The 26,953-nt window shown below is 41.6% G+C and overlaps 2 protein-coding genes across 2 annotated transcripts in view; both read right to left on the bottom strand.

Annotated features, from left to right (window-relative positions):
- The window catches only part of LOC123487229 (D-ribitol-5-phosphate cytidylyltransferase-like), a 32,639-nt gene extending 11,462 nt beyond the window's left edge, over nucleotides 1–21,177 (bottom strand). Inside the window, exons 1-9 of the mRNA XM_045218407.1 lie at nucleotides 20,753–21,177; nucleotides 20,001–20,277; nucleotides 19,062–19,211; nucleotides 11,011–11,115; nucleotides 10,637–10,682; nucleotides 9,640–9,737; nucleotides 6,164–6,241; nucleotides 5,876–5,968; nucleotides 3,342–3,479 (exon numbers count right to left, since the gene is read on the bottom strand). Coding sequence (XP_045074342.1) covers nucleotides 3,342–3,479; nucleotides 5,876–5,968; nucleotides 6,164–6,241; nucleotides 9,640–9,737; nucleotides 10,637–10,682; nucleotides 11,011–11,115; nucleotides 19,062–19,211; nucleotides 20,001–20,277; nucleotides 20,753–20,982 — 1,215 coding nt within the window. The 5' untranslated portion in view covers nucleotides 20,983–21,177. The remainder of the gene's footprint in view (nucleotides 1–3,341; nucleotides 3,480–5,875; nucleotides 5,969–6,163; nucleotides 6,242–9,639; nucleotides 9,738–10,636; nucleotides 10,683–11,010; nucleotides 11,116–19,061; nucleotides 19,212–20,000; nucleotides 20,278–20,752) is intronic.
- A 2,413-nt stretch (nucleotides 21,178–23,590) lies between these two features.
- LOC123487227 (sclerostin domain-containing protein 1-like) lies at nucleotides 23,591–26,202 on the bottom strand. The gene is made up of 2 exons (XM_045218406.1): nucleotides 25,852–26,202; nucleotides 23,591–24,613 (listed from the first exon to the last, which is right to left on the bottom strand). Exons 1-2 carry the CDS (start codon nucleotides 26,057–26,059, stop codon nucleotides 24,165–24,167), a joined length of 657 nt encoding a protein of 218 aa, XP_045074341.1. The 5' UTR covers nucleotides 26,060–26,202; the 3' UTR covers nucleotides 23,591–24,164.
- Nucleotides 26,203–26,953: the final 751 nt, after the last annotated feature.

Genomic DNA, 26,953 nt, shown 5'->3' with positions numbered 1-26,953 from the left:
TTTAAGGTATTCCTGGTCTGGGCTCTTTGAGGAGAAGGAAACGCGGGGCGGGTAAACATCAGGGCTCTCACTGCGGGGATTAGAGCGCCCATATATCACCGTGACAACCCTCTTTTCAAGCGGTGACAGGTCGCCAGGACCCTGCGCTAGGGGGGGATCCGGTGACACTTCCTATCGCCGCGGCAGCCATTGATAGGGGATATGATCACAGTTTTCACACCGTAAGATCGGCTTACTGCGCTAGAGCGTCTCCCAACTCTCACCACCGACAACTTCAGCCAACGGCTTAAATGGTCAGAGTGTTCAGTGTTCACACATCATGGCACACATGTCAGGTATGCATCTTTGGCCAGGTAGAATAACACCATCGTAACAGGTCTGCAGAGGCACTTTGATCACAGATCTTTCCACAAAGGCGGCAGTTCATTGTCCATGACTCCATTTGTTCAGCTTGGGAGAAATCTTTACCTTAGGTAAACATAGGAATGGTTCTGCCACGCTGCGTTCCAGCTGTGGGTGTTGCCTTGAATAACGTGAAACCACAGTCATGGCTCCTTTCAGTAGATCAACTTTGGGTCCAAAAATACATTTTCTGAAGGCCAATGAGTTGGGGATGAAGAAATTCATCATTTATATACACTTAAATGGCATGCATTTATTAATCTTTACAGCTAAAATATTACTAAAGTTGCCATTAATATGTGAAAAAGTGTACTTATGTGGCAGTCCATTCTACTGTAGATAAATATAACTCAAATCCCAGACATTCTCAGTTCTCCAGTACAGACTTCAGAAGCATCCCTACTTACTGTGGTTGACAACAACCATTCATTTAACACCAAAAGTGAAAACATTTAGGGAGGAACAAGAGCAGTATGCTGTTAACAACAAGAACATTCAGTTTGGGGGGAGACTATGTAGAAATGCAAGGGGCCAAGAATAGACCCTGCATGTAATATATAAGACAGAGTCTCCTAATGCAACAAAACATTGTCTCCCAGTAAGATATCAGTTAAACCACTCCAGTATTGGTCCTTATAAATATACTACATTGCATTCAGGTTGCAGAGTATACCAGTATACAATGGAGCAATACTGAAAATGTACTCCACTATCACCAGACACCATCAGGTAATTTTGCTTGCAAGTTCCTCTTGCTGCAATAAGGGATCTATATCATTAGTAAGATAAGGGTTTCATTCCAGTCAGTGAAGATTCTTTAAAATAACAAAGCTCCTCACATTCGATTAGAGATTCTTGGGTGACATTTCACCCCTGGTTCTGCATAGTGGAATATTGCAGCAGTCCCAGAGAATGGCCAAATGTCTTGGCATACGAGGAAATTAAATATGACAAAATCTACACTTACAGATGTCAAAGGGGAAATCAGGCAAGTCTCCGACAATAAGAATGATAATTTTCAATATGATAGTTGAAACTGTATTTACCAGAGTAGGTTTACTGATCCTTATCGAGATCTTACAACAATAATCCCTCTACATGACTAGCTAAAGAATTCCATCTCTAAACAACATGGAAATTCTAGAATCCCCAAAACAAAACAAGATTGCTGTTTAACATTTCATTTGGAGAGAAAAACACACAACAATCACTGACTTTCCATTCTTGTTATAATTACAGTGTCAATGTGTGTCAGTGAGTGCTTGGTTAACATAGTCATAGGCCGATACATTTCATTTCATTTTCACACAATGGTAACCTAAGGTTTGCTCTTTGCACTAGGTCATGTAGAGTATAGGAACTCTACATGCAATATTGGTTAGGTTTCCCAGTCATGGAGTTACAATGTCTGATTGAACAGGGCCTTGGGGATATTGTATTAAATTACAATTCATCAAATATTGTCCAGCCATTTGGGGGATATGAAAATGAAATAACACAGAAGCAATGAGTTTAAGTTGTGGATTTGCATTAACACAGATATATTTGTACATATCTGGAGGCCAGGAGGACTGAAAAAGGGAGTATTGGCAACCCTTTTTGACAAGTATGAATAAGCCCATCTGGGAAGAATTATCCTCACTATAACAGAAAACCTATCACAGTGATTTATGCAAGGTCTTAGTCGGCTGTTCCACTATCTGATCAGGATAAGCATTTTCTCATAAAACTGGAACAGGAATTACTAATTAAGAGCATCAATCTCCATAGGTCAGTGGAAGACTCTGGCATGCTGGGAATCGCAGACCAAAGACCCCACATCCGATTGCACAATCAAACTCACATGTGAACTAGGTGCATTGCAAGCTTCCCCGTGAAGAATACAAAGCACATCGTTTTAATTAGATGACACATTGACAATGTCGACACTCAAAAAAATGGAAATCCATCTACACTCCATTATTCAGGTTTAATTCCTCCTAGCTAATGCTGACAAGGCTAAAATCAAAAGAGATGGTTCAAACCTCCCTCGATCTGCCATGAACAGTGAGGTACTGCCATTGGTTTGTGATGTGTTATTGCTGCCAGGAAATTGAAGCTGTCATTTGTCCAAATTGCTCAATCTATCACAAACACGAAGCTCACTGGCATGTATATTAATTGTTGCACAACAAGATTACAACCATTACATTTTTTTGGGGGGGGGCTTTTCTATTGTGAGAACATCTGGCTTTTCTATATCCTTTCCAGCTATTGCGACCTACTGTTGTGGGTGACCGCAACATAGCCACTAGCCAGCAGTAATCCAATCGCTTCAGTAACACATATCCCGCCATCTCTAATCCTGTGTCAGGAGTGTTTCACATTCATATAATCATGTAAATGCTGACAGAAACACATTTCAGGTCAACCACATCAAACCTGACAACTCCAGTGAACTTTTGACATGCCAATGGGGAACCTCAAACCCATCCAGAACAGAGCCTTCCCATGAGACACAGCTGAGGTATGTCTGCGGTAGGTAAACACTTTAACCAATGTGTGTGTGATTGTAACATGGCTTTTTCACACTTGAAGGACATCTTTATCCTCTGCATGTTTATTTTATTAAAAACACAACATCTATGTCTGGATGGAAAGGTTAAAAGGTTATACTCCCCCCACTAACCACCCACACACGTAAGCACAAGAACGCACACACACACACACACACACACACACACCCACACACGTAAGCACACACACGTCCAACATCTAACACAGACAACACAATTAGCCTCAAGTCCAAATGCATGAGGAAACAAGACTCTGGAACAAGGATTTACACAGTTCTCATTCAGTTTTCTTTGGCTTTTTTGAAACATGCATTCCAGGGGGACTCTAAATGCACTTGAGCAGGACGTAAGACCAGGTTTAAAAAACAAAACAAGGGGGCATACCTTTGAGTGATGAAGCTGGATGCCATAGACTAAAATATTTCCGAGCTTGGCTCCTGTGGCGATCTCCATCATGGCCGCCGGCTCTCCTCCCATCGCCTCGCTGGCGGACGAGTCGTCCTCCGACACGTTCAAATCCACCTATCAAAATAAGCCCCGCCACACCCAGTCAGACATGCATCTCCTGCCAATAATGACAATCTCTTACAGACACTTAGAGAATGATTAAACCTTTGGATCAATTAAAGCACATTGTTCAAACACTCGTAAGAAAGACGTGCTGTGACTGAACAAGCATGTTTATTTAAGGTCCTCGTTTGGGAGGGATGTTGGAGGAGTGTGTTGTAGTGTTCGGGGTAAACACACATCAGATTAGACTCTGGAGGTAGTAATCCCTCTGGTTCAGGTGGAAAACTGCAGGCCTCATGGTGTTTATTTAGATAGATGGGTCCACATTAAAGACAGCATAAACCAGCACTGATGATTCACTTAGTGTGTCATGCATGGGATGTGAAATGATGTGAGTCTCCACTGCTGCTGCTGCTAAACATATTTTCCTAATTGGGCTGTTGACTGATGCTCGACAGGGTGAATTCACTCCAATTATGTCTTCATATACAGGCTCTGTATTGTAAGGTCAATGTCAAATGTGTTAATTACATTTACATTACATTTACGTCATTTTTTTTGGGGGGGTGGGGGGGGGGGGGCATTTCTTGAATAAGTTAAGTAAGTCACTTGTCTATCAACATCTGTTTAAATTCAAATAAGTGATATTATTGATTTGTTTTGCTGCAGTAGAAGGTGCAAAGGAGTGTGTGTCTTCAGTTTGGCTTAAGTCTAGACGAGATCAATACCAGGCACATATTGAATCGATTGCCATGCCATGCACTCTGTCTGTGAAACTCGATTATCTCCCACCCTGATTGCTAGGTCATTGTTTAAAGCTGCTGACTAAGCCAGGGTTTCCCAAACTCGGTCCTCGGGACCCCAAGGGGTGCACGTTTTGTTTTTTGCCCTAGTACTACACAACTGATTCATATAATGAACTAATCAACAACTTTTGATAATTTGAATCGGCTGTGTAGTGTTAGGGCAAAAACCAAAACGTGCACCCTTGAGATCTCGAGAACCGAGTTTGGGAAACGCTTGACTAAGCCCTCAAGAAAGAACAACATGTGCCATCTAACGCCACCCAGATATCCCTCACTGTTGATTTTAGCGTCCTCGCTTAAGACCGGGAAATTCTGAGATCGCTCTGTGAGCCAACTCTTGTTTGGAATTCAGCCTCCCACCTCACTAACTCTGTTTAGAATTAAGCCTTCCCATGATGCTGATGTTTAATGTGGGACATCCTTAAGCTGCCATGAAATCGACTTCGGGAGTAAATTTATTTTTAATAAGGTGCTGGATGTTGGGGGTCCTAAGTTTATCTACCTGTGAAAAGGGAATCTGGTCCACAGTAAGAGCTGTGGGGAAAACTCAGACACAGATGTGTTTACTCTGGTGTGGCGGAGAGTATTGCTCCCACCCTAATGCAGCCTGGAACCTAGCTCCACATCACCGGAGAGGAGCTGTTTGTGTGTGTGTGTGTGAGTACTTGCGTGCGCAGAGGTTCATTGAAGACCTAACAAGGCCTTACAACACAAATCAAGGCGGGCGGTTTAACCGAGTTATCCTGTATGACATTTGCAATGATTAAAACCGAGTTGTTTTGAAAACATAAAGACTCGCTTAGAGAAAAACCAGAATGCAACTTCCCCGAGCCCACTGCACCTTTTTCCCCTCACTTTGTTTTGGCAGTTGTGCTGTTGCCGGGTGAAAAAGTACAATCACAAACAGTAAACAGGACCCTCATAACGTAAATGTTTATTTTGGGTTCCAATTAGATTAATTCGCGGGGGGTTCTACACAAGCTGTCATGAGTTAATGTTGCTCTGTGGTTGATATTGACATCTGAACCGAGCCAAGCGGTAAGTGAAAGTAGTGAAGCAATCTCAGGGGGGGTATAGGGTTTCTAAACAGCAACATAGTTTCGTCGGAGGGACCAGAGGTAGACTGCAAAGTGAACATTTTACAAGCTGAAAAAGGTTGGCTGGCCATGTAGTACATGTACCTTGAGGAAACTAGAGCCTGCCTGGGCCAGACGTGTGCTTTAGAAAACACCCAACAGAAGTTCATTCACAGTGTGGGAAACCTGATTGAGACATGCTAAAACGGCCACTAAGCACACACGACACCCACACACACAATGTTCTCTGTTAACTCTGCTAACTCACCTTGTTCTGAATGTGTGTGATTGCTACTGGGATACCCAAACATCAGAGCATTCCATGGCCTTCGCAAGCTTACAGTCTATCCTTAAAGCAACATGGCCAACTCACGATAAGCAAAGGGAACATTAAGGGGCACAGAGCACCAAGCATAGAGGACTGAAGAGTCTAATTTCCAGTACCAGAACGAGAGTGTTGGTAAGGCAACTGTGAATTCATATGAGGCTCTATTCACACACTTATCCCCATGTGAACTCAACTCACCCAAATAATGACCACTGGATGCAGGAGCGCTCGGTCTGCCACTTCCAACGCACTCAGCGTTTTTCCAACTTCAGACAAGCAAGAATTGTTCACCTATGGATAAAAATGAAAAGCAATTGTCAGAAAAGAGTGGCATATTGTTGAGTTGGCTATCTGAACAGCAAATAAAGAAAATGTGCATAACCTTCTATTTCCAACATGGTTAACATATTGGCAATAACATAAACAATATGCATAATGTTGAAACAGGCCAACTTCTTTTCTGTTTTCCTAAAAGTGTGAACTTACAGAAACTTGAATAAAGTTCCACTCTTTTGACAGAGATTTGGCATTGTCTCCTATCAAGTCTGAGATCACATCCACCTCCTTGAAGAAAGATACAAAGAAACATTTTACAGAAATAAACCAAATACGATGTTAGTTAATGCTGTTAAATTCTATTGGAATGCAGGGGAGCTCAACTACAGTCCCAGAGGGTTTTCCATGCTGGTATGAATTTTTCCCTGGCACCAGAGTCTCAGTCCACACACCTGGTTACCCAATAATAAATTAGTCCCTGATTAGAAAGCAAGGACAAAACCAGCATACATTGCGAAGCTCCAGGACTAGAGTTGAACACCATTGATCTTACGCTAAATTCTCTCCATGGCTGGATTGCTCATTAGAACAAATGAAAGGAGACAGGGAACCACTGCTCTCTTTGTCTCTCTGACCTGGCAGAATGATAAAGCGTACAAAGAAGCCCGGAGATTCTAGATGAGCCAAGTTAAATTTCATTACACTGTAAATCGAATCAAAATTCAGTGCAGTCCAAAATTGTAAAAGCTTTTTTGTTCACTGTAATTCTAACCACATTTTAGCTGTGTATCTTTCAATGAATTCAGCCCTTGCATACGAATGGAATGAACAGTACAACATGCTACAGTCAGTGTGTCCATTTCATGTTCATCTCTTATGTTTTCCTAGTAATTCTTCCCTGGTCCTGTCTAACATTTCATACACAAGAGGAAATAAACACAGAAACAAACATCCACGCTCTGTGTTTGGCACCGACTGGGACTTGTCCGATTTTAACTGTTTAGAATAACAACGACAATTAGAAATATGAAATGGTTACGGGAAACATGTGGAGGGTTATTTGGTCCAGAAAGATAAGTTGCTCGTGGGTTCCGAGGGAAAACCATCAGAGTCAGAAATTTAGATTTGTGAGATTACATTTTCTGACATGATTTAAACAAGGTTGGTTGGGCATGAAATCCTGGAATGGGATTTTTGTTCAAGATCAGGGAGGCCGTCTGGGAGAGCCAAGGATACAGGAGGTCAAGGACCAACTACAGAACACACCAGAGTCAGTGACAAGAGGCAGAAATCAAGTTCCAGGCTGCCAGAGGAAAAAAAGAGAACTACCCCAAACTATTTGAATTCTGAGTTTGAATTCAGAAAGTTCAGTGTTTGATAAGTGGTAAGAAGTACCCAATGTTACCACATTGTTTCCTAGTAAAGACCATATAAATACCAAGTCCCAGCTTAAAACAGGCGATAAAATAAGGCGTTACCTATTACTTTTTCGAACTATGAGTTGCTTGTTTGAAATGCTGATAAACTCAGACAAAGAGAAAGGATGGACATGATTTGAATAAAGTGCTCAAAGTGTAGTTCAGTGAGCGTTGTCCCTGTCTAGCCCTAGCTGTTCCTCTATCTGGCTGTGTCCATGACAAATTATCTAGTAGGTCAAGGTTAATATTTTGGAAAAAGGAGTGATATAATTAATGTGTTCCAAGATTGTATTTAATTTTGAGTGAATATGAAATACTATCTTATACTAAGCTCAAAATGTTAGAGATAAGGAAGGGATGGAGGTGTTCTCCCTTCATCAAATCCTCCCTTCCTATCATGACATTAATGTCTATTAGATTGGGCTCTTGACACAAATTGTGTCAGAGCCTAAATTTAAAAAAGATGCAGATGTTTCAGTTGCAGCTCTAATTTAATGTCAGAATTATGTTTTGACAATTCCTTTGTCTCAGGAGACTGAAATAAATATGACACTAATAGGTTTACTTATTAATCATTAATGGATATAAAAGCTGCTTGTTTGAACAAGGTCTGGTAATGTCTGTTAAAGGACAAGTGATCTGGGGTTAATGAGGCAACTACTTTTATAAGCCTAAAAAAAGTTTTTGGACCAACATTATGTACAGAACAAGATAAAAAAGTGCTAACAAGAACATTGTTTAGAATATATTGCATATTAATACAATTTAATGTCTATTTTGTATCTTCCACTATGATTATGGGATCACGTCCATATTCATCCTGCTATGACAATCCCCTAATCATATTCTCCCCACAATAGCACATACACAAGCTGCCAAATCCTCCACCTGCACACACACTACACTGTGTGCTCGCCTCCAAGCTCCACCTCAGCTCAGCCTCTACCTCCCTTATCCCCTGTATTAGATTCATTAATGGCACTGATCACAAAGCTAATTCCTCCTTCTCCGTTTCCTCTCCTTTAATCTCCCTCGAACACCTGGGAAGGATGTATCAGGATGTATCTGGTCCCAGACACGCGTGCACCGCAACATGACCCCACCGGCCACCTGAGTGCAGGGAATGATGGTTCCAATCAGAGCCAAAGCCTTAGGTTCCTAGGATCCCATACGTCTCAGGGGTCTGCCTAGCACCTCGACAGCTAGATCCGCTGCCTGTTTGACGCGTACTGCCTGATGAAGGGCTTGGCACTGCTTCACAGGAGGATGAGCTGTCGGTGGGTCTATGCTCTCCCTGTAACACCAAAACACTTCATCCGCCATGCATTTCTCCTCTCTGTTGTCAACTACAGAGGGAGGATGTACTGTATATACTTTTTGATATGAGTGGCGCAGTGGTCTAAGGCACTGCATCGCAGTGCTAATTGTGCCACTAGAGATCCTGGTACGAATCCAGGCTCTGTCGCAGCCGGCCGCGACCGGGAGACTCATGGGCGGCGCACAATTGGCCCAGCGTCGTCCAGGGTAGGGGAGGGAATGGCCGGCAGGGATGTAGCTCAGTTGATAGAGCATGGCGTTTGCAACACCAGGGTTGTGGGTTTGATTCCCACGGGGAGCCAGTATATAAAAATAAAAAAAATTATTCACTAACTAACTGTAAGTCGCTCTGGATAAGAGCGTCTGCTAAATGACTAAAATGTAAATGTAAATATATGCAGGAAGGAACATAATCTCGACGGTAATGTGGGGACGGTATGTTGGGAGGCCGGGGTGTCCATTTTAAAACAAATGAGAATGGAGAAGTGCATTGTGATTTGTGGGGACGATATGGCAACTCGTGACCTCTTCACCATGACTGAGAATGAATGGGAGATGTGTCATATGGGGACAGTATGGGGAAACTGGGAGCCCTTCAACATGACGGGCGAAGGGTGGGAGTGAAGACTCATCTCTGAACACTCAATTAATCAGACAATTCCCAAGGCATGACCAATATGACTGCCATCTGCTTTCCGTCATGCCGGGGAGGTGGAGAGGTGGAGAGGCAGAGGGGGGATGGAGGGAGGAGGGTGTGGAAGCCTTCAGACAAGCTCCATTATAGGTCTGACCGCAGATGGCAAGTCTAACCAGGGCCCACCCAAGTGGAGCTCACATGGTCTGGGAGAGGGGGGTTGTTGGAGGGGTGGAAGAAACATCAGTGTGATGATCGAATGTGGAATCTCACAAACATTGTAATCGTAATCATAATCATCATCATCATCACCATACCATGTCCAAAGCTCCCATGCTCCTCTGCAGAGCGTTGGCCAGCTCTGTAGCCTGTGCAGACCCACCTGTGATAACACAAGCCGACCGGGAGAGAGTCTCTGAAAAAGAAAGTGTACTTTGACCACTTTTGCTGTAAATCTCCATTACTTAGCAATGATAATCATCTTTAAACATTGTGAGAATTAATTTACATCATCAGCACTCTGGATTCAACTTGATTTACGTGGGGAAGTGATGTGCCAAAGAAACACGCACACACACGGATGAAGATGTATTCTTGCATATGCTCCAAACACACACAAACAATGAATTCATTCACACACAAAGCTCTCTTGGTATAATTACTATGCTCAATATGTCATAATCCAATTGGTTGGCCCAGGTGCATACAGAGGTAAAGAGTAGGGTTGATGACGTGGCGGCAGGTAGCTTAGTGGTTAAGAGCGTTGTGCCAGTAACCGAAAGGTCGCTGGTTCTAATCCCCGAGCCGACTAGGTGAAAAATCTGTCGATGTGCCCTTGAGCAAGGTACTTAACCCTAATTGCTCATGTAAGTCGCTCTGGATAAGAGCGTCTGCTAAATGACTAAAATGTAGATGTAAATGACTTTATGTATGTTTCCCTGATTGTGTAGAGACCATGATGGCCCTGCCCTGACTTGTATGGATGGCATTCACATCACAGACTGCAAACACCCTCCCGTTCTTTCTGACAAACCTAAACAAGACTTCATAGAATATCTTCCTGGGAGAACAATAAGATACTATTCTATTTCTCGTCTACGTCACTCTATTCCATTCTAAACTGGCATTGTCTCACACAGGACAAAACACCTTTACATCACTTATGTTGTATAGAAAATAGTGATAACATGCATTAGGTCTATAAAGTACATGGTTACTGTCTGAGGCAAACAATCATCATGTAAATATTGCACTTAAAAACAGTATAATGATGAAGTTGTGTATAAACATACATACAGATACACAGTCACATACCTTTGACAATGGACTCTGCTGCAGCCAAATCTCGTTTGTAGGTCACCTACAGCACAAATAAACGTAGTTTAACAACATGTTAGCATCAAACCTGCTCTAAAAAGCATTGTTAATTTTAGTGCAAATATATTTAGATTCATAGGCCTTACCCCATTACTGGCTTATTTCAAGGCTATCAAAACCATAAAAACCCTTTACTTTCAGTCATCATATCAAATAGTATTAAATACAATACACAATGTATAAATTCAAATCTGTACTTGTCCCTGTATAACAAACTAGTAATAAGCATACAGTTAGTGCTAAGACAATGGCCTAATTTAGGCTTATAGGCATTGTCCCAAACTGAGTTCCAGTGTCCCAGGCTGGCTCACCTTCCACAGGGTTGGCGGGCCCTCGATGAGCTTGGCATTGGTGCCACAGTACTGCAGAGCCAGATGAAGGCACTCGGTGCCAAACTCAAAGTCCGACTCGCTGCACTATGAGGACAGGACACAAGAGGCGTGGGATTGTTGACGATGCATAATAAACTGAGTTAGTTCCTATTTCATAAACAGAGTTGAGCAAGTCTTCTGGGGACAAACAAAGGAGAATAGGTCACAAACTCACATCGACCATATTTACATCTAAACAAAATGTTTCACCTAGTCTGCTCGGGGAGTCGAACCAGCGACCTTTCGCCACTAGGCTACCTGCCACCCCAAATCAAACAACAGTTGAGTTAGTTGAGTTCATAACACTTTGGCCCAGTGCAGTGAGAACACATTGGAATCAGATTGCCATTGCTGTAGTTTGCATTGCATTGAAAATGTGATATAAGCGATGAGCTCATGGCTTTTAAGATACTGTGTGTGGACTACAAAGGCTAACTCATGCTAACTGAGATAATATGTGGCCAATAATTTATTGGGGTTATAAAAGAGAGGGTATTTTTCTCAGGACCCTGGAACTGAAGGAGAAATTACAGGAGAAATATGGTAATTGAACCTGTAGCATTTTCTCCCAGTACAAAGACATACACTGGAGACAGGATAGAGTGTCTCGCCTTTGTCTTTTCAGCCCAGAGTTCTGCCAGGCTCAATGCATGTCAAACTACAAATGTGAGGTTCACGTAGATTTTTTAGAATATGTCCTACAGTGCTAACTTGACAGACACCTTACACTTTCCCAACTTTGATGGACACAAGTGGAGAGGGGGTGGGGGTGGGGCACCCCCCATCGCGCCAGAGCCTCTCGTTCTCACAAATACACTTACATCACTACAAATTTGTCTTAATTTTCGGTGAAATGCTACTTGACTGGCCTTGACACTGATTCTCTTGCATAGTGAATGTGCTCTCATTTTCAGAGAGTCAAAGCCAAAATCAACAGGGCTCCCTGGTAATCTAAAATTCGTATGTGCCAGGAACCAAAATAACTGCAGACAAATGGAACTCCAATTGGACCCATACTTCGGCTCTTAGTCAAGGCTTCCTACGTCCTTCAAAACACTGGTATCTGCATCACCACCTAATGGAGCCAAGGTTCAAATAGCAGAGCTCTGAAGTATCTGGGCTGTTTGAAAAATAAATATGGTTAATTTTTGCACTGACGGATTTGTGATAGACAGAAAAAGCCTTTAAGAATTTATAATGTTTCATCTGTAGGTGCTACAAAGAAAAATGTGTTTCATATGAAGCTTTACCGCTTGCTCTGTAATAGGAGTAGTATTTTGATTTCAGTAATGATTTTCTTACATTAATGTATGAATATTTAAAAATAGAAACATGAACATTGAAAATATACCCTTTTTGATTTGGCAAATGTTTGAATATTGTTGAACATAATATACTCTACAGGCATATCAAAGTTCCAAAGTGGAATCTCTGCTAGTTTTAATGTTATGGACAATTTTATACAGAGAAATTGTAATAGTAGGCAATGTACGGTAACCAATCACAGCCCTCCTTTTACTTCTATCATTGCACATCCTGCAAGTCACCAGCAGAGGGCAACTGTTTTGAATTAATTTTCACATTCACCGTTTGTAATGCTTACAAATTGGATCATAACTCTAACAGTAGAAGAGATCCCACTCTAGAACTTTGAAATGCCCGTAGAGTTTATTATGTTCAACAATATATTGAAAAATTAACCAAATCAAAACATTTTCAGTGTTGGGGGTAATGAGTTACAAAAGTATCGCGTTACAGTAATGTATTACTTTTATGAGTAATATAACAAGATACTGCGTTCAAATATTGTAATACTGTTAGTTACTTTTTCAAAATAACGTGTCTGATACTGGCAAATTGGGCCACCTTGATTGGTACACTTAATTATTTATTGTAAAGAAGGATAATTGAGAGAGTACATGAGTAAATAATATATATTCATGATAAACGTCAATTATTCATACAAATTAAATGTATTAAAACACTCTTTAGGTATTTTTGTGGAACATTCATAATTCATGATCTACACAAAATACTCTCCCATGTCAAAGTGGAAGAGAAATACTAACATTTATAAAAGAAAATATGAAAAATAAAACACTCATATCTTGATTAGATAAGTATTCAACCCCCTGAGTCAACACCTTAGAATCACCTTTTGCAGCGATTACAGCTGTGAGTCTTTCTGGCTAAGTCTCTAAGAGCTTTCCACACCCGGATTGTGCAACATTTGCCAATTATTATTTTCAAAATTCTTCAAGCTCTGTCAAATTGGTTGATGATCATTGCTAGACAACCATTTTTAAGTCTTGCCATAGATTTTCAAGCAGATTTAAATCAAAACTGTAACTCGGCCACTCAGGAACATTTACTGTCTTCTTGGTAAGCAACTCCAGTGTAGATTTGGCCTTGGGTTTTAGGTTATTGTCCTGCTGAAAGGTGAATTTATCTCCCAGCGTCTGGTGGAAAGCATACTGAACCAGGTTTTCCTCTAGGATTTATCCTGTGCTTAGCTCTATTCCGTTTTTTCTTTTTTTACCTGAAAAACTCCCCAGTCCTTAAAGATTACAAGCATTCCCATAACATGATCCAGCCACCACTATGCTTGAAAATATGAGTGGTAGTCAGTAATGTGTTGTATTGGATTTGCCCCAAACATAACACTTTGTATTCAGGACAATAAGGGAATTGCTTTGCCACATTTTTTGCAGTATTACTTTAGTGCCTTGTTGCAAAAAGGATGCATATTTTGGGATATTTTATATTCTGTAAAGGATTACTTGTTTTCACTCTGTCAATTAGGTTAGTATTGTGGAGTAATTACAATGTTGATCCATCCTCAGTTTTCTCCTATAACAGCCATTAAACTCTGTAACTGTTTTAAAGTCACCATTGGCCTCGTGGTGAATTCACCGAGCGATTTCCTTCCTCTCCGGCAACTTAGCTAGGAAGGACGCCTGAATCTGTGTAGTGACTGGGTGTACACCATCCAAAGTGTAAGTTAATAACTTCACCATGCTCAGATGGATATTCAATGTCTGCTTTTTATAACAAAATTACTACCAATAGGTGCCCTTCTTTGCGAGGCATTGGAAAACCTCTGTGGTATTTGTGGTTGAATCTGTGTTTGAAATTCCCTGCTTGACTGAGGGACCTTACAGAGAATTGTATGTGTGGGGTACAGAGATGAGGTAGTCATTCAAAAATCATGGTAAAAACTATTATTGCACACAGTCCATTTATTATGCACATTTTTACTTGTGAACTTATTTAGGCTTGCCATAACAAAGGGGTTGAATACTTGTTGACAAGACATTTCAGCTTTTTATTTTCTATTAATTTGTAAACATTTCAAAAAACATAATTCCACTTTGACATTATGGGGTATTGTGTGTAAGCCAGTGACAAAAACATCTAAATGTAATCCATTTTAAATTCAGGCTGTAACACAACAAAATGTGAAAAAGGTCAAGGGGTGTGAACACTTTCTGAAGGCACTGTACCTGTATGGTTATGTATATAGATAGCTAGGGGTTTTTATTGTTGGTGAGGTCATATCTTTCTAAGTAAAATGAAGCTATGCTAGCTCTCTCTAGCAAGCTAGCTGATAGCAGATTTAAGGAAAATGAAATGGAACATTTGATCCTATTTAGAAAATGGATTTCTGTTAAGAAAACATGTATTTCATAATACCCCAAAATAGTATTTATCCTAGAGGAGTGTCAGTTTGAAAGTAACAGTGTCTCCCAGTTTGACATTAGGCAATTGGCAGCAGCATACCACCCAGCAACTCACTGTTGGCTTGCCTCTGAAACTAAGCAGGGTTGGTCCTGGTTGGTCCCTGGATGGGAGACCAGATGATGCTTGAAGTGGTGTTGGAGGGCCAGTAGGAGGCACTCGTTCCTCTGGTCAAAAAAAAATAAAAAATCCCATTGCCCCAGGGCAGTGATTGGGGACATTGCCCAGTGTAGGGTGCCGTCTTTCGGATGAGATGTTAAACCTCTGTGGTCACTAAATATACCATGGCACTTATTGTAAGAGTAGGGGTGTTAACCCCATATTCCTGGCTAAATTCCCCAACCTGTCCCTAATCATCCCCAGCTTCCAATTGGCTCATTCATCCCCTGTAACCATTCCCCAGGTCGTTGCTGTAAATGAGAATGTGTTCTCAGTCAACTTACCTGGTAAAATAAGTGTTATAAAAATAATGGGACAACGTCAAAATTGTCATAATTTAAAAAGGTGTGAGTAGTATGAAAGCCACTTAGAGTCAATTTGATTCTCAATTACATCCAATTACAAAATACACTGCTCAAAAAAATTAAGGGAACACTTAAACAACACAATGTAACTCCAAGTCAATCACACTTCTGTGAAATCTAACTGTCCACTTAGGAAGCAACACTGATTGACAATAAATTTCACATGCTGTTGTGCAAATGGAATAGACAACAGGTGGAAATTATAGGCAATTAGCAAGACACCCCCAATAGAGGAGTGGTTCTGCAGGTGGTGACCACAGACCACTTCTCAGTTCCTATGCTTCCTGGCTGATGTTTTGGTCACTTTTGAATGCTGGCGGTGCTTTCACTCTAGTGGTAGCATGAGACGGAGTCTACAACCCACACAAGTGGCTCAGGTAGTGCAGCTCATCCAGGATGGCACATCAATGCGAGCTGTGGCAAGAAGGTTTGCTGTGTCTGTCAGCGTGGTGTCCAGAGCATGGAGGCGCTACCAGGAGACAGGCCAGTACATCAGGAGACGTGGAGGAGGCTGTAGGAGGGCAACAACCCAGCAGCAGGACCGCTACCTCCACCTTTGTGCAAGGAGGAGCAGGAGGAGCACCGCCAGAGCCCTGCAAAATGACCTCCAGCAGGCCACAAATGTGCATGTGTCTGCTCAAACGGTCAGAAACAGACTCCATGAGGGTGGTATGAGGGCCCGACGTCCACAGGTGGGGGTTGTGCTTACAGCCCAACACCGTGCAGGACGTTTGGCATTTGCCAGAGAACACCAAGATTGGCAAATTCGCCACTGGCGCCCTGTGCTCTTCACAGATGAAAGCAGGTTCACACTGAGCACATGTGACAGACGTGACAGAGTCTGGAGACGCCGTGGAGAACGTTCTGCTGCCTGCAACATCCTCCAGCATGACCGGTTTGGCGGTGTGTATTTCATGGTGTGGGGTGGCATTTCTTTGGGGGGCCGCACAGCCCTCCATGTGCTCGCCAGAGGTACCCTGACTGACATTAGGTACCGAGATGAGATCCTCAGACCCCTTGTGAGACCATATGCTGGTGCGGTTGGCCCTGGGTTGCTCCTAATGCAAGACAATGCTAGACCTCATGTGGCTGGAGTGTGTCAGCAGTTCCTGCAAGAGGAAGGCATTGATGCTATGGACTGGCCCGCCCATTCCCCAGACCTGAATCCAATTGAGCACATCTGGGACATCATGTCTCGCTCCATCCACCAACGCCACGTTGCACCACAGACTGTCCAGGAGTTGGCGGATGCATTAGTCCAGGTCTGGGAGGAGATCCCTCAGGAGACCATCCGCCACCTCGTCAGGAGCATGCCCAGGCGTTGTAGGGAGGTCATACAGGCACGTGGAGGCCACACACACTACTGAGCCTCATTTTTACTTGTTTTAAGGACATTACATCAAAGTTGGATCAGCCTGTAGTGTGGTTTTCCACATTAATTTTGAGTGTGACTCCAAATCCAGACCTCCATGGGTTGATAAATTGGATTTCCATTGATAATTTGTGTGTGATTTTGTTGTCAGCACATTCAACTATGTAAAGAAAAAAGTATTTAATAAGATTATTTCATTCATTCAGATCTAGGATGTGTTATTTTAGTGTTCCCTTAATTTTTTTGAGCAGTGTATGTTGTAATGAGACACTGAATATCCTTTCTTCGTTTTTTTTAATAACCTTAGCATTATTTAATAATAATAATAATATGCCATTTAGCAGACATTTAACTCTGTCATTTTACATACCACTATGCCTCTGGAGGCACATGTCATTATACGGGATGCCACACCCACAAAGATGATGTCATTCCCATTGAACCCATTGTTTGTCATCACATACTTCCTCACTAACACATAGTCATTGATTGTTGATTACGTTATTGTACATATTTAAAGATATATATTACAAAGCTTAAGAGTCCCACTTTTCTCTGTGTCCCATTTAACCAATACTCACCCTATATGGAATTGTTCCACAAAAATGTGTTAAAGAGGAGACATTTATACTCATTATGATAAAACATAAATAACCATAAATAATATTTAATATGTTCTAACGCAATTTCCATATAAACAATTGAAATCTGATTAATGTAATTCAAAACGGAAAAGTGCCTCTTATCACAACAAAATTATATCTTGATAAAACTAACACATCAAAGGAATATTGTCCATAAACATCTGGCAGCTTTACAAAAAGATATATAGCCTACATATTAAAGCCATTAAATACAGGCTATCAATCACAACAAATCCGACTTCAAATGCCGACCTCAAAATTCAAATAACTGGTGCATTAACTGACCGCGGGCGAATGCAAACTATGTCAGATAAATCCTACACATAATAATGCATTGAAATACAAGGCATATAATCAAAGGGATTACTTATCATCAAGGACCTACAGTATGTAAGTCAAACAAAATCGACCAAACAACGGCAAAAAGTACCAAAGGAAAATCTACACCTTCGCTCATCTGATAGCCTACAGGTAGGCCTATAGTCGAGCTTCGTGCTGAATAGACAGCGTAAAAAAATATATATATAACGAGTAATAAGTAATAGATTGCTTTTCCAAGTAACGAATCCAAACATTGTTCATGTTTATATTTTTCAATATTCATAATTATTATAAGAAAATTGTTATTGAAATCAAAATACTACTCATTCTACAGAGCAAGCGGTAAAGCTTGATATGACACCAATGTTTTGTAGCACCTACAGATGAATCATTATTGAGTTTTAAAGGAGGCCTGGATAAGGCCAAAATTTGAATTACGCTTTCAAATAAAAATGTCAAATATATGTCAACAATCCTTCCTCCAAACGACCAAATCGTCTCACATGTTAAGAAAATAAATCACAGACAGTTAGACCTGTAGTAACCATGTTACTTCAATGTTATATTTACGTTACCTTTACCAAAGCCAAGAGGTATTTTTATTTTGTTCGACAGTGATACGCTTCACAGTGCCAGAGAATATTAATGTGTAATTTCTTTCCCAGACATAATCACGCCGTAGTGAAAATGAAGGCACCCTCATCACAAACTCTTCAGCTTGAAACCCTGCAGGTTCAAGCACATCTGGAGAACAATGGACGACTGTAAAGACTTGGTGTGATGTATGAGAATCATAAAGTATTTTGTCATCTAGTCGCATTGCTGGGCATAATTATTTCTCAAGCAAAAATCTCTCTCTGACTGTCATTTTATGTGATTCGAGGGACCTTTTAAAGCAATTATTTGACATTGAGAGGGAACATTAAAAACCTGCAGGGCATGACTAGTGATCGATTTGGAAAAAGGTTTTGCAGACATCCAAGGTTCTCTATTTCCCTGACCAGAGGTGAAGACAACTTCACAAAAACATTATCTAAACGTGAGAACTTACTACTGTACAAGGCTAGGTTGGGACAAGGTGCATCCTTGTTGGCATATTTCCATTTAAGAAAATAATTCAATAGTTTGTTGTTTTATCAGTCACATCCCTAATTCAAATGTGCATGGGGAAACATAGTCATTTTTAGCCAGGTCAAACAGACTGACCGGTGCACTCACGTTCTGTTTAATTGAAACAGAATGTGCGTTATCGTGAGATCAGGCTGGGTTCGCGGGGCTATGTATTTTTTACATAGCCCCTAAAATGGGCTACCAGTTTTTATTGACTGGACCTTGGGTAGACTACAAGTGATGTGTGTGTACAAGAGCTGCCTAGTGCCTACAAGTACCTACCCTCTGATAAGCCTGGTAGATTACATCATAGATGAATCCCTGGGGCATCTCACTGGCTCTGTACTTGGTTCTCTCCAGAGAATGGTCCAGGTAGCCCTCCAATGTGGTAGCAATCACCGTGGAAACCAGAGGTCGGATAGCCCCAGCAGCCTGCAAAATAATAAACAGATCGGAATACGTCATTCTTTTTTATTCTTTATGGCAAACACACACATCAATCCAAAATGTATAAAATGGTTCCAATCCTGTTGTGTCTTCAGGCTTACCACACTAGCTCTAACCATGGCTGGATAACAACAATAAATCCTAGCTAAACAGCAGCTTGTGCACACAATGCCTTTCCTGTACAATTGGAAGTTCTTAATGAACAACATTCCCGAGATCATATTTTCTTGTGACCATGACATGATTGAGGATGGAAATCCCCATTGTGCCAAGAATAAGTATGGTCAATGAGATAGTGGGTGCAAAATGACTTGCAAATGGAATGAAAGCAAACGTATTATGTGTGTTACACATGTTGTTAAAATCCAAATTAATCTCTTGCTCTTCGGAGAAGACTGACATTTTATCATGATCGGGGATACTGGCAAGTTAATGAAGACCAGACTGCTGGCTTTGAGAGTCAGTCACTTACACCCACACACCCACACACACACACAGTAAATGTCAGCCCAAATGTCAGAGCTCCTGCGCTCACTTCTCACTTTTGTGACCAGCCTTCAACAATATCATGTCACAGCAAGTAAAATTGAAATATGAATCACCATCTAAACATAGATGTCTTCCTTACCTACTAATATCAGCCAATGTGGTTTTCATGTGTGATGGCTTACAGTAGGTGTACATGGCTACAGTTGAGAGCAATGAATCAGTACATCTGAGCCCCACTGACTGTGTTGCGGTGGAAGAGATAGAGAAGTTTGAATATGTACAAACCCCTTGCTCTTTGGCAGCCATTGTTATCTTGTGGAGGAAGTCCTCTTCCACAAAGGGCCGTACTGCATCATGGATGATTACTACCTTTGGTTTGACGCGGGCCGTACCATCCTCTCCCTCACTGAGGGCCCGGACCCCATTGAATATAGATCTGTGGCGAGTAGATCCACCATGTACCACTAGGACCTTTCTGTGGTGGAAGCGGTGGATAATGTCCATCATCAGGTCGAGGCTCTCCTTGGCAACCACCACAACAATGCTTTGGATCCATGGCACTCTGTCAAAGAAACAGTGTGTATAGTCATAAGTCAACACCTTTCGTACTGTGGTTAGAACATATAATTCTTGTTGAGTATTTTTGTTTCATTACTTGTGTCATGACTTATTATATTACCATACATAACACATTCTGGTGCAATTATTTGCATACATTACTTCAACAGAATTCCACTGAAATGGTCACTATGGAACAAAGATACATAGTAGTATCAAGAACAAGTAGGCTGTAGAAAGTTGTTGGAAGTTGTAGAAAGACTCAAAATTGGAATGTGTTACCTGATGGCTTCAGTAATCTATTGAATAGGATAATGAGACATTACAAAATCTTAATTGATTCAACGATAACATAAAAGCGCTTGACACCCCAGTGAAGTGGTTTGTTTACATGTGGCTACTGTCTCGTGCAGTGACAAGATTAAGGGGCAGGGACAGATATGTTTTTGCATGCAAACATTCGACACTTCAAGTGTTACCTCTCGAAAGTTTGAATTGTGTAGCTTATAAGAGGTCTGTTGAGAAACGTGCAGAACTGTTTGGGTGTCAGTAGCCCCGTTCTTTCTCCACTGCCTCCGGCTGGAAGAACCACAGCTACCGGGAAATCGACGATGCAAAGTCCCGCAATGTGCTTGTCCAACCGGGCTTCGCTTGCTGAGAAATGCCCTGGTTCAACAGGCCTGTCCATGTCGCCCGTTTCCTCTTGCATGCTTCAGGGCAATTGATTCATTTGAAGTCAAAACCGACTAATGGTGATATCACTAGTACATCCTACCGGTATCCCCGTATACAGTTTCATTCATTCCTTTATGGGAGGAGTAGCGTAGACTTGTGATGGACTCGATTTGTATCGTGCTACGTTGCAGCCAGAGTGCTACGCTTGCGCGCTGTCAAGGAAGCCCCATGCCAGCTATGCGTCACTAATGTTATCTGTGGGGTCTTTGCTGATGTTCTATGTATTTGTGGTTATTTATGACATAATTTTGCTTATACTGCATGCTTTCATGTCTTTTTAATTTTAACTGCTTGATGCAATTGAGCATACATTTACATTTTAGTCATTTAGCAGATGCACTTATCCATAGTGACTTATAGGAGCAATTAGGGTTAAGTGCCTTGCTTAAGGGCACATCCACAGATGTTTCAGTCGGCTCAGGGTTTCCAACCAGCAACCTTTCAGTTACTGGCCCAACGCTCTTAACCGCTAGGCTACCTGGCGCATATTCATTTATTTATTCAAACTTGCTTGATCTGGTGCAAAAGTAAAGTATAACTAGTGTGATATGATAATTGTATGTGTAGGCCTATACTATATGGGGTTACTTGACCTACAGCGTATTCGGAAAGTATTCAGACCCCTTGACTTTTTCCACATTTTGTTAAGTTACAGCCTTATTCTAAAATTGATTAAATAAATACAAATCCTCATCAATCTACACACAATACCCCATAATGACAAAACGAAAACAGGTTTTTAGACATTTTTGCAAATGTATTAAAAATAGAAAACGGAAATACCTTATTTACATAAGTATTCAGACCCTTTGCTATGAGATTCGAAATTGAGCTCAGGTGCATCCTGTTTCCATTGATCATCCTTGAGATGGTTCTACAACTTGATTGGAGTCCACCTGTGGTAAATTCAATTGATTGGACATGATTTGGAAAGGCACACACCTGTCTATATAAGGTCCCACAGTTGACAGTGCATGTCAGAGAAAAAACCAAGCCAAAAGGTCGAAGGAATTGTCTGTAGAGCTCCGAGACAGGATTGTGTCGAGGCACAGATCTGGGGAGGGGTACCAAAAAATGTCTGCAGCTTTGAAGGTCCCCAAGAACACAGTGGCATCCATAATTCTTAAATGGAAGAAGTTTGGAACCACCAAGACTCTTCCTAGAGCTGACCGCCCAGCCAAACTGAGCAATCGGGGGAGAAGGGCCTTGGTCAGGGAGGTGACCAAGAACCCGATGGTCACTCTGACAGAGCTCCAGAGTTCCTCTGTGGAGATGGGAGAACCTTCCAGAAAGACAACTATCTCTGCAGCACTCCACCAATCAGGCATTTATGGTAGAGTGGCCAGACAGAAGCCACTCCTCAGTAAAAGGCACACGACAGCTCGCTTGGAGTTTGCCAAAAGGCACCTAAAGGACTCTCAGACCATGAGAAACAAAATTATCTGGTCTGATTAAACCAAGATTGAACTCTTTGTCCTGAATGTCAAGCGTCATGTCTGGAGGAAACCAGGCACCATCCCTACAGTGAAGCATGGTGGTGGCAGCATCATGCTGAGGGGATGTTTTTCAGCGTCAGGGACTGGAAGATTAGTCAGGATCGAGGGAAAGATGAATGGAGCAAAGTACAGAGAGATCCTTGATGAAAACCTGCTCCAGAGCGCTCAGGACGAAGGTTTACCTTCCAACAGGACAATGACCCTAAGCACACAGCCAAGACAACACAGGAGTGGATTCGGGACAAGTCTCTGAATGTCTTTGAGTGGCCCAGCCAGAGCCCGGACTTGAACCCGATCGAACATCTCTGGAGATACCTGAAAATAGCTGTGCAGCGATGCTCCCCATCCAACCTGACAGAGCTTGAGAGGATCTGCAGAGAAGAATGGGAGAAACTCCCCAAATACAGGTGTGCCACGCTTGTAGCGTCATACCCAAGAAGAAGAAAAAAAATGTATGCACTCACTAACTGTAAGTCGCTCTGGATAACAGCGTCTGCTAAATGACTAAAATGTAAAGACTCTAGGCTGTAATCGCTGCCAAATGTGCTTCAACAAAGTACTGAGTAAAGGGTCTGAATACTTTCTGTTTAAAAAATAATAATAATTACAAACCTGTTTTGGCTTAGTCATTATGGGGTATTGTGTGTAGATTAATGAAGGGGAAAATAATTTAATCAATTTTAGAATGCGGCTGTACAGTAACAAAATGTGGAAAAAGTCAAGGGGTCTGAAAACTTTCCGAATGCATGCTTCAAAGTTGAAAGTCCATCTAGTGGTCCATAGAGCAATTTGGGCTAGGCCTACAGATTTGTAGGTGGTCGACATGCGCTGCCACCCAAGATATGTTTATAACTAAATGACTATGTGTAAGTAGCCTACAACAGGACATGGATTAACATCAATGAAACAAGAACTTGAATATGGCCCCCGGGACATAAAATAATTGCAGGGGGAACATCAAGGGCAGGCCTCGTTGTCAATAAAGTATGCAAAGTATGCATGTATTGGAAGTTAATAATACTGGGTAATATTCTATTTTAAAGTGGCAAAGTAGGTCTCTAAAGTAAGAACCAACATACAATAAGGTGAAGTTTGTGTTAACATTTATTATTTTTTCAATGAAACATGAGCAATGACAAATATGTGTGATGCATATAAAAGGTTTATCAAATGAATAGCAATACAAAATATATATTACATCATATACATCTTATAGAAAACATTTATACATATGTTATCATACTTCAGAGGACTATATGATACTATATATGTACACATATTTACATTGTGTTGTGTATTTGTGGTGCTTTTGTGTTGGGAAATCCCTTTTCATGCAGAGCTTATTTTATTACATTATATTGGCTGTAAAACTGTGTTTGCATAATGGAGTGAAGTGCAGGTTTACATTGTCATACAAGATCTTGAATGATGTGAGTTATCTTAAAGTTCCAGACAGTTCAATTGGTCATGATGACCCCATTTAGGTTCATTTCATCTAATTAGCTAATGACTTAATGGTGCCCATTGGTCCTCAGATGTAGAAGGCCACCAATGCCATTCACATTTACAAAGTCACTCTCAGTGGTCCTCCTCACAACAAGCCAGTCCCAATAAGAGATAATCCAAGACCACAGTCACTGAGGCATTCTGCAGTCCTGCCTTAGGGCTCTGCTTCATGCCAGTTCTCGTTTAGCTTGATCTTCCCTAGCCTCCTATTGGCTTTGGCTTTGTGTTTGTGGAGAAGCTGGGGCTGAGATAAGGTAGGCTCCTTAAGCTTCATATGGCTTGACTCGTTGTGTTTCCGGGAGTACCTCTTACACTTGCATGAGGTGACCACTGTGATTTTGTATGTTCTTGTGCTGCCGTCTTGGCACTGCAGCTGGATGCGTTGGGTGCGCGTCTTGTCGTTGACGCAGCGCCAGTCCTGACTGTTCCTCCGGCTCCAGAACTTTCTGCCGTAGCCACCACCGATCCAGTTGGGAAGCATCTGAGCGGGGAGGCACTCGCCAGCACATACTAGCTCCTTTATGGGGTTGATGCTTGTGCATTGGCCATCAGAGATGTACTTGGTGGACCTCAGCTCTCTACAGCCAACTTGGCTTCTCTGATCTGTAGGAGAGAGAAACAGAAAAACGATGAGAATCAAACCACTTTGAACATCTAGTGAAGATTAAAACATCATTTTGTAGCCCCAAACTATTTGGTTTCACTTTGAATTCTACTGCAGGTAACATAAAAGGGTTTTGATCAGAAAACATTAAAAACACAGCCGTCTTGGTCTATTTGGTTCATTTTGAGGTTTTTGGCACAGACTGTAAGCCTATACCGATTACTGGCTTGTAGAGAGGAAATGGTGCATTGCTCTTGCATGAGAGGAAGGGCTTTAGTGTTCTGAGCTATGTCAATGGAGCTGGCTTTCTAATAGGATTATCAGCGGGCAACTGGTAAAACTATCAGCATTGTTCTGCTCCAGGCTACAGCTCCTCACTCACACTGTAATCCAAGCCAGGGCCCCATTCACAGACTGCCATACACCTCTGTGACAATGTGCCCCCTTCTCTATGACAGAGTTTGATGAATGAAGAGAGGAGAGGCTCCTTTTCTCTCCTTCATGTTCGGGGTCCTGAGAGAGCTCAAGTCAAACAGCGCCACAATCACAGACTTCCTGTGCATAGGAACACACCTCCATTCAGTGGCGCTGACACACGATCACTCCCCAAACACTAGCCTGGCTGCCCTGGGTGACTCATCACTACTGCCCTGCTTGGATGCCTGCCAGGAGTGTGTGTGTGTGTGTGTGTGTGTGTGTGTGTGTGTGTGTGTGTGTGTGTGTGTGTGTGTGTGTGTGTGTGTGTGTGTGTGTGTATTGAAGATCATTGTGCCAAGTTTGCCTGGTCTCACTCAGTTAGGGCATCTGATACTGTCTCTGGAGAGTGTCACTACTTAGCTACTGACCAGAGCTGATCTTATCCATTTCTATTGTACTATGAAATACTAAATATGAATATAAATAAGATATATTTCATAGGCCCACTATATATATATATATATATATATATATAACAGCTGGTTGTAGTTTTAACAGTTACATTTTTACATTAAGAATGTAGTATATTCATTGCCTATTTATTTTGCTTATTTACTATCTTCTACATTTCAGATATCATGTAGAGAACACCATCTCAACAAGCTAATTGTAGAACCCTCTATAAATCTGCTTGTGCTGGAATAAATCTGGCTATGCACTTGTCTTGAAATTAAAAAAGTTTAAAAAAGTTTAAAACCAAGTCAAAATAGTTAAAAACCTTAAAGCACAATTTCTCAATGTTTTGAGAAACAGTACTCACCAACTCTATCGTTCCCAGCAGTATTTCCCGCGCCTCTCCCGCCGTTTCTTGCCCGATTTAAAGAGACATTGCTCGGGGCATCCTGCACAGGGGTATCCACGTGCGAGTATAGGATCTCCGTAGCATCATTCTTGAACGCCTGGCAACTCCTCACAAGAATACAAAACAAGAATACCAGGTGGCACGACTCGCATGCACTCAAGTGCATGTTTGCTTCTGTGAATGTAAGGAATAAGCAGATCCCCTGTCAGTAAACTGATTCTGTGCCTCTGACGTCTGCGGCAGAGATATGTCTGCGGCAGAGATACTACATTCTGGGCATTTATATTGGCCTGCCCGCGTCTTGTTTTGGCAACGGCTCAGGTGCACATCATGGGGTCTCTTGACTGAAGCCTGGGCGTAACTGGATAACCACGCCCATTTGTCTGTGCGCTGCAGAGCCAGTGCGTCTACAACATCTGGAATGATCCTGTTCCTGTCACTCCAATTGATGGGATTTGGTGCTATTGAGTAATTTCTGCTTCATTATAATTATAAGTCAGATCGCAATCTATTCATCACATTTAATCTATTCAAAATATTAGAAGAGCCCCCACTTTTGGTCTCTGCAATAATGTGTTCCTTTTCTGTTCCTTTTTGGTTTTTTTTGCCTATCTCAATTTTATATTCCCTCGTCATTTAATCATCTTCCATGTTCTGACATACAGTCTCACCTATTCTCTTAATTCAAAAATGAAATCTGATATGGTCTGTGTCATTTGCTTTCGGTCTCTGTCATTCTCTTCCTCTCGACCTCTCAATCCCCTGTCATGTTTACGGCGAATGATTGGAGTGCCTAGACTACCTGGAGTCTTTGTGTGTGCGCGCTACTTATGTCAACGAGAGATATAATTACTTCTGTGGGAGCATTCACTTCAGCCTTGTCTTCCAGATTTGAAAAGAAGTGTCACACATAAACACTAATTGTTACTCATGTGAATTAAATCTGATTCACTTTTGTTCAGTGTCATTATCATATGAACCTTAAATATAGGATCCTCCTTCCTCCTGTGTAGAATACCACAAACGCATCGAAAGCAAAGCAGATGCACTGTATCTTGTG

The sequence above is a fragment of the Coregonus clupeaformis genome, unplaced genomic scaffold (assembly GCF_020615455.1).
Source record: "Coregonus clupeaformis isolate EN_2021a unplaced genomic scaffold, ASM2061545v1 scaf1548, whole genome shotgun sequence".
NCBI lineage: Eukaryota > Metazoa > Chordata > Actinopteri > Salmoniformes > Salmonidae > Coregonus > Coregonus clupeaformis.
The sequence above is the reverse complement of the archived record's forward strand: the minus strand, read 5'-3'. Positions and strand labels throughout refer to the sequence as shown.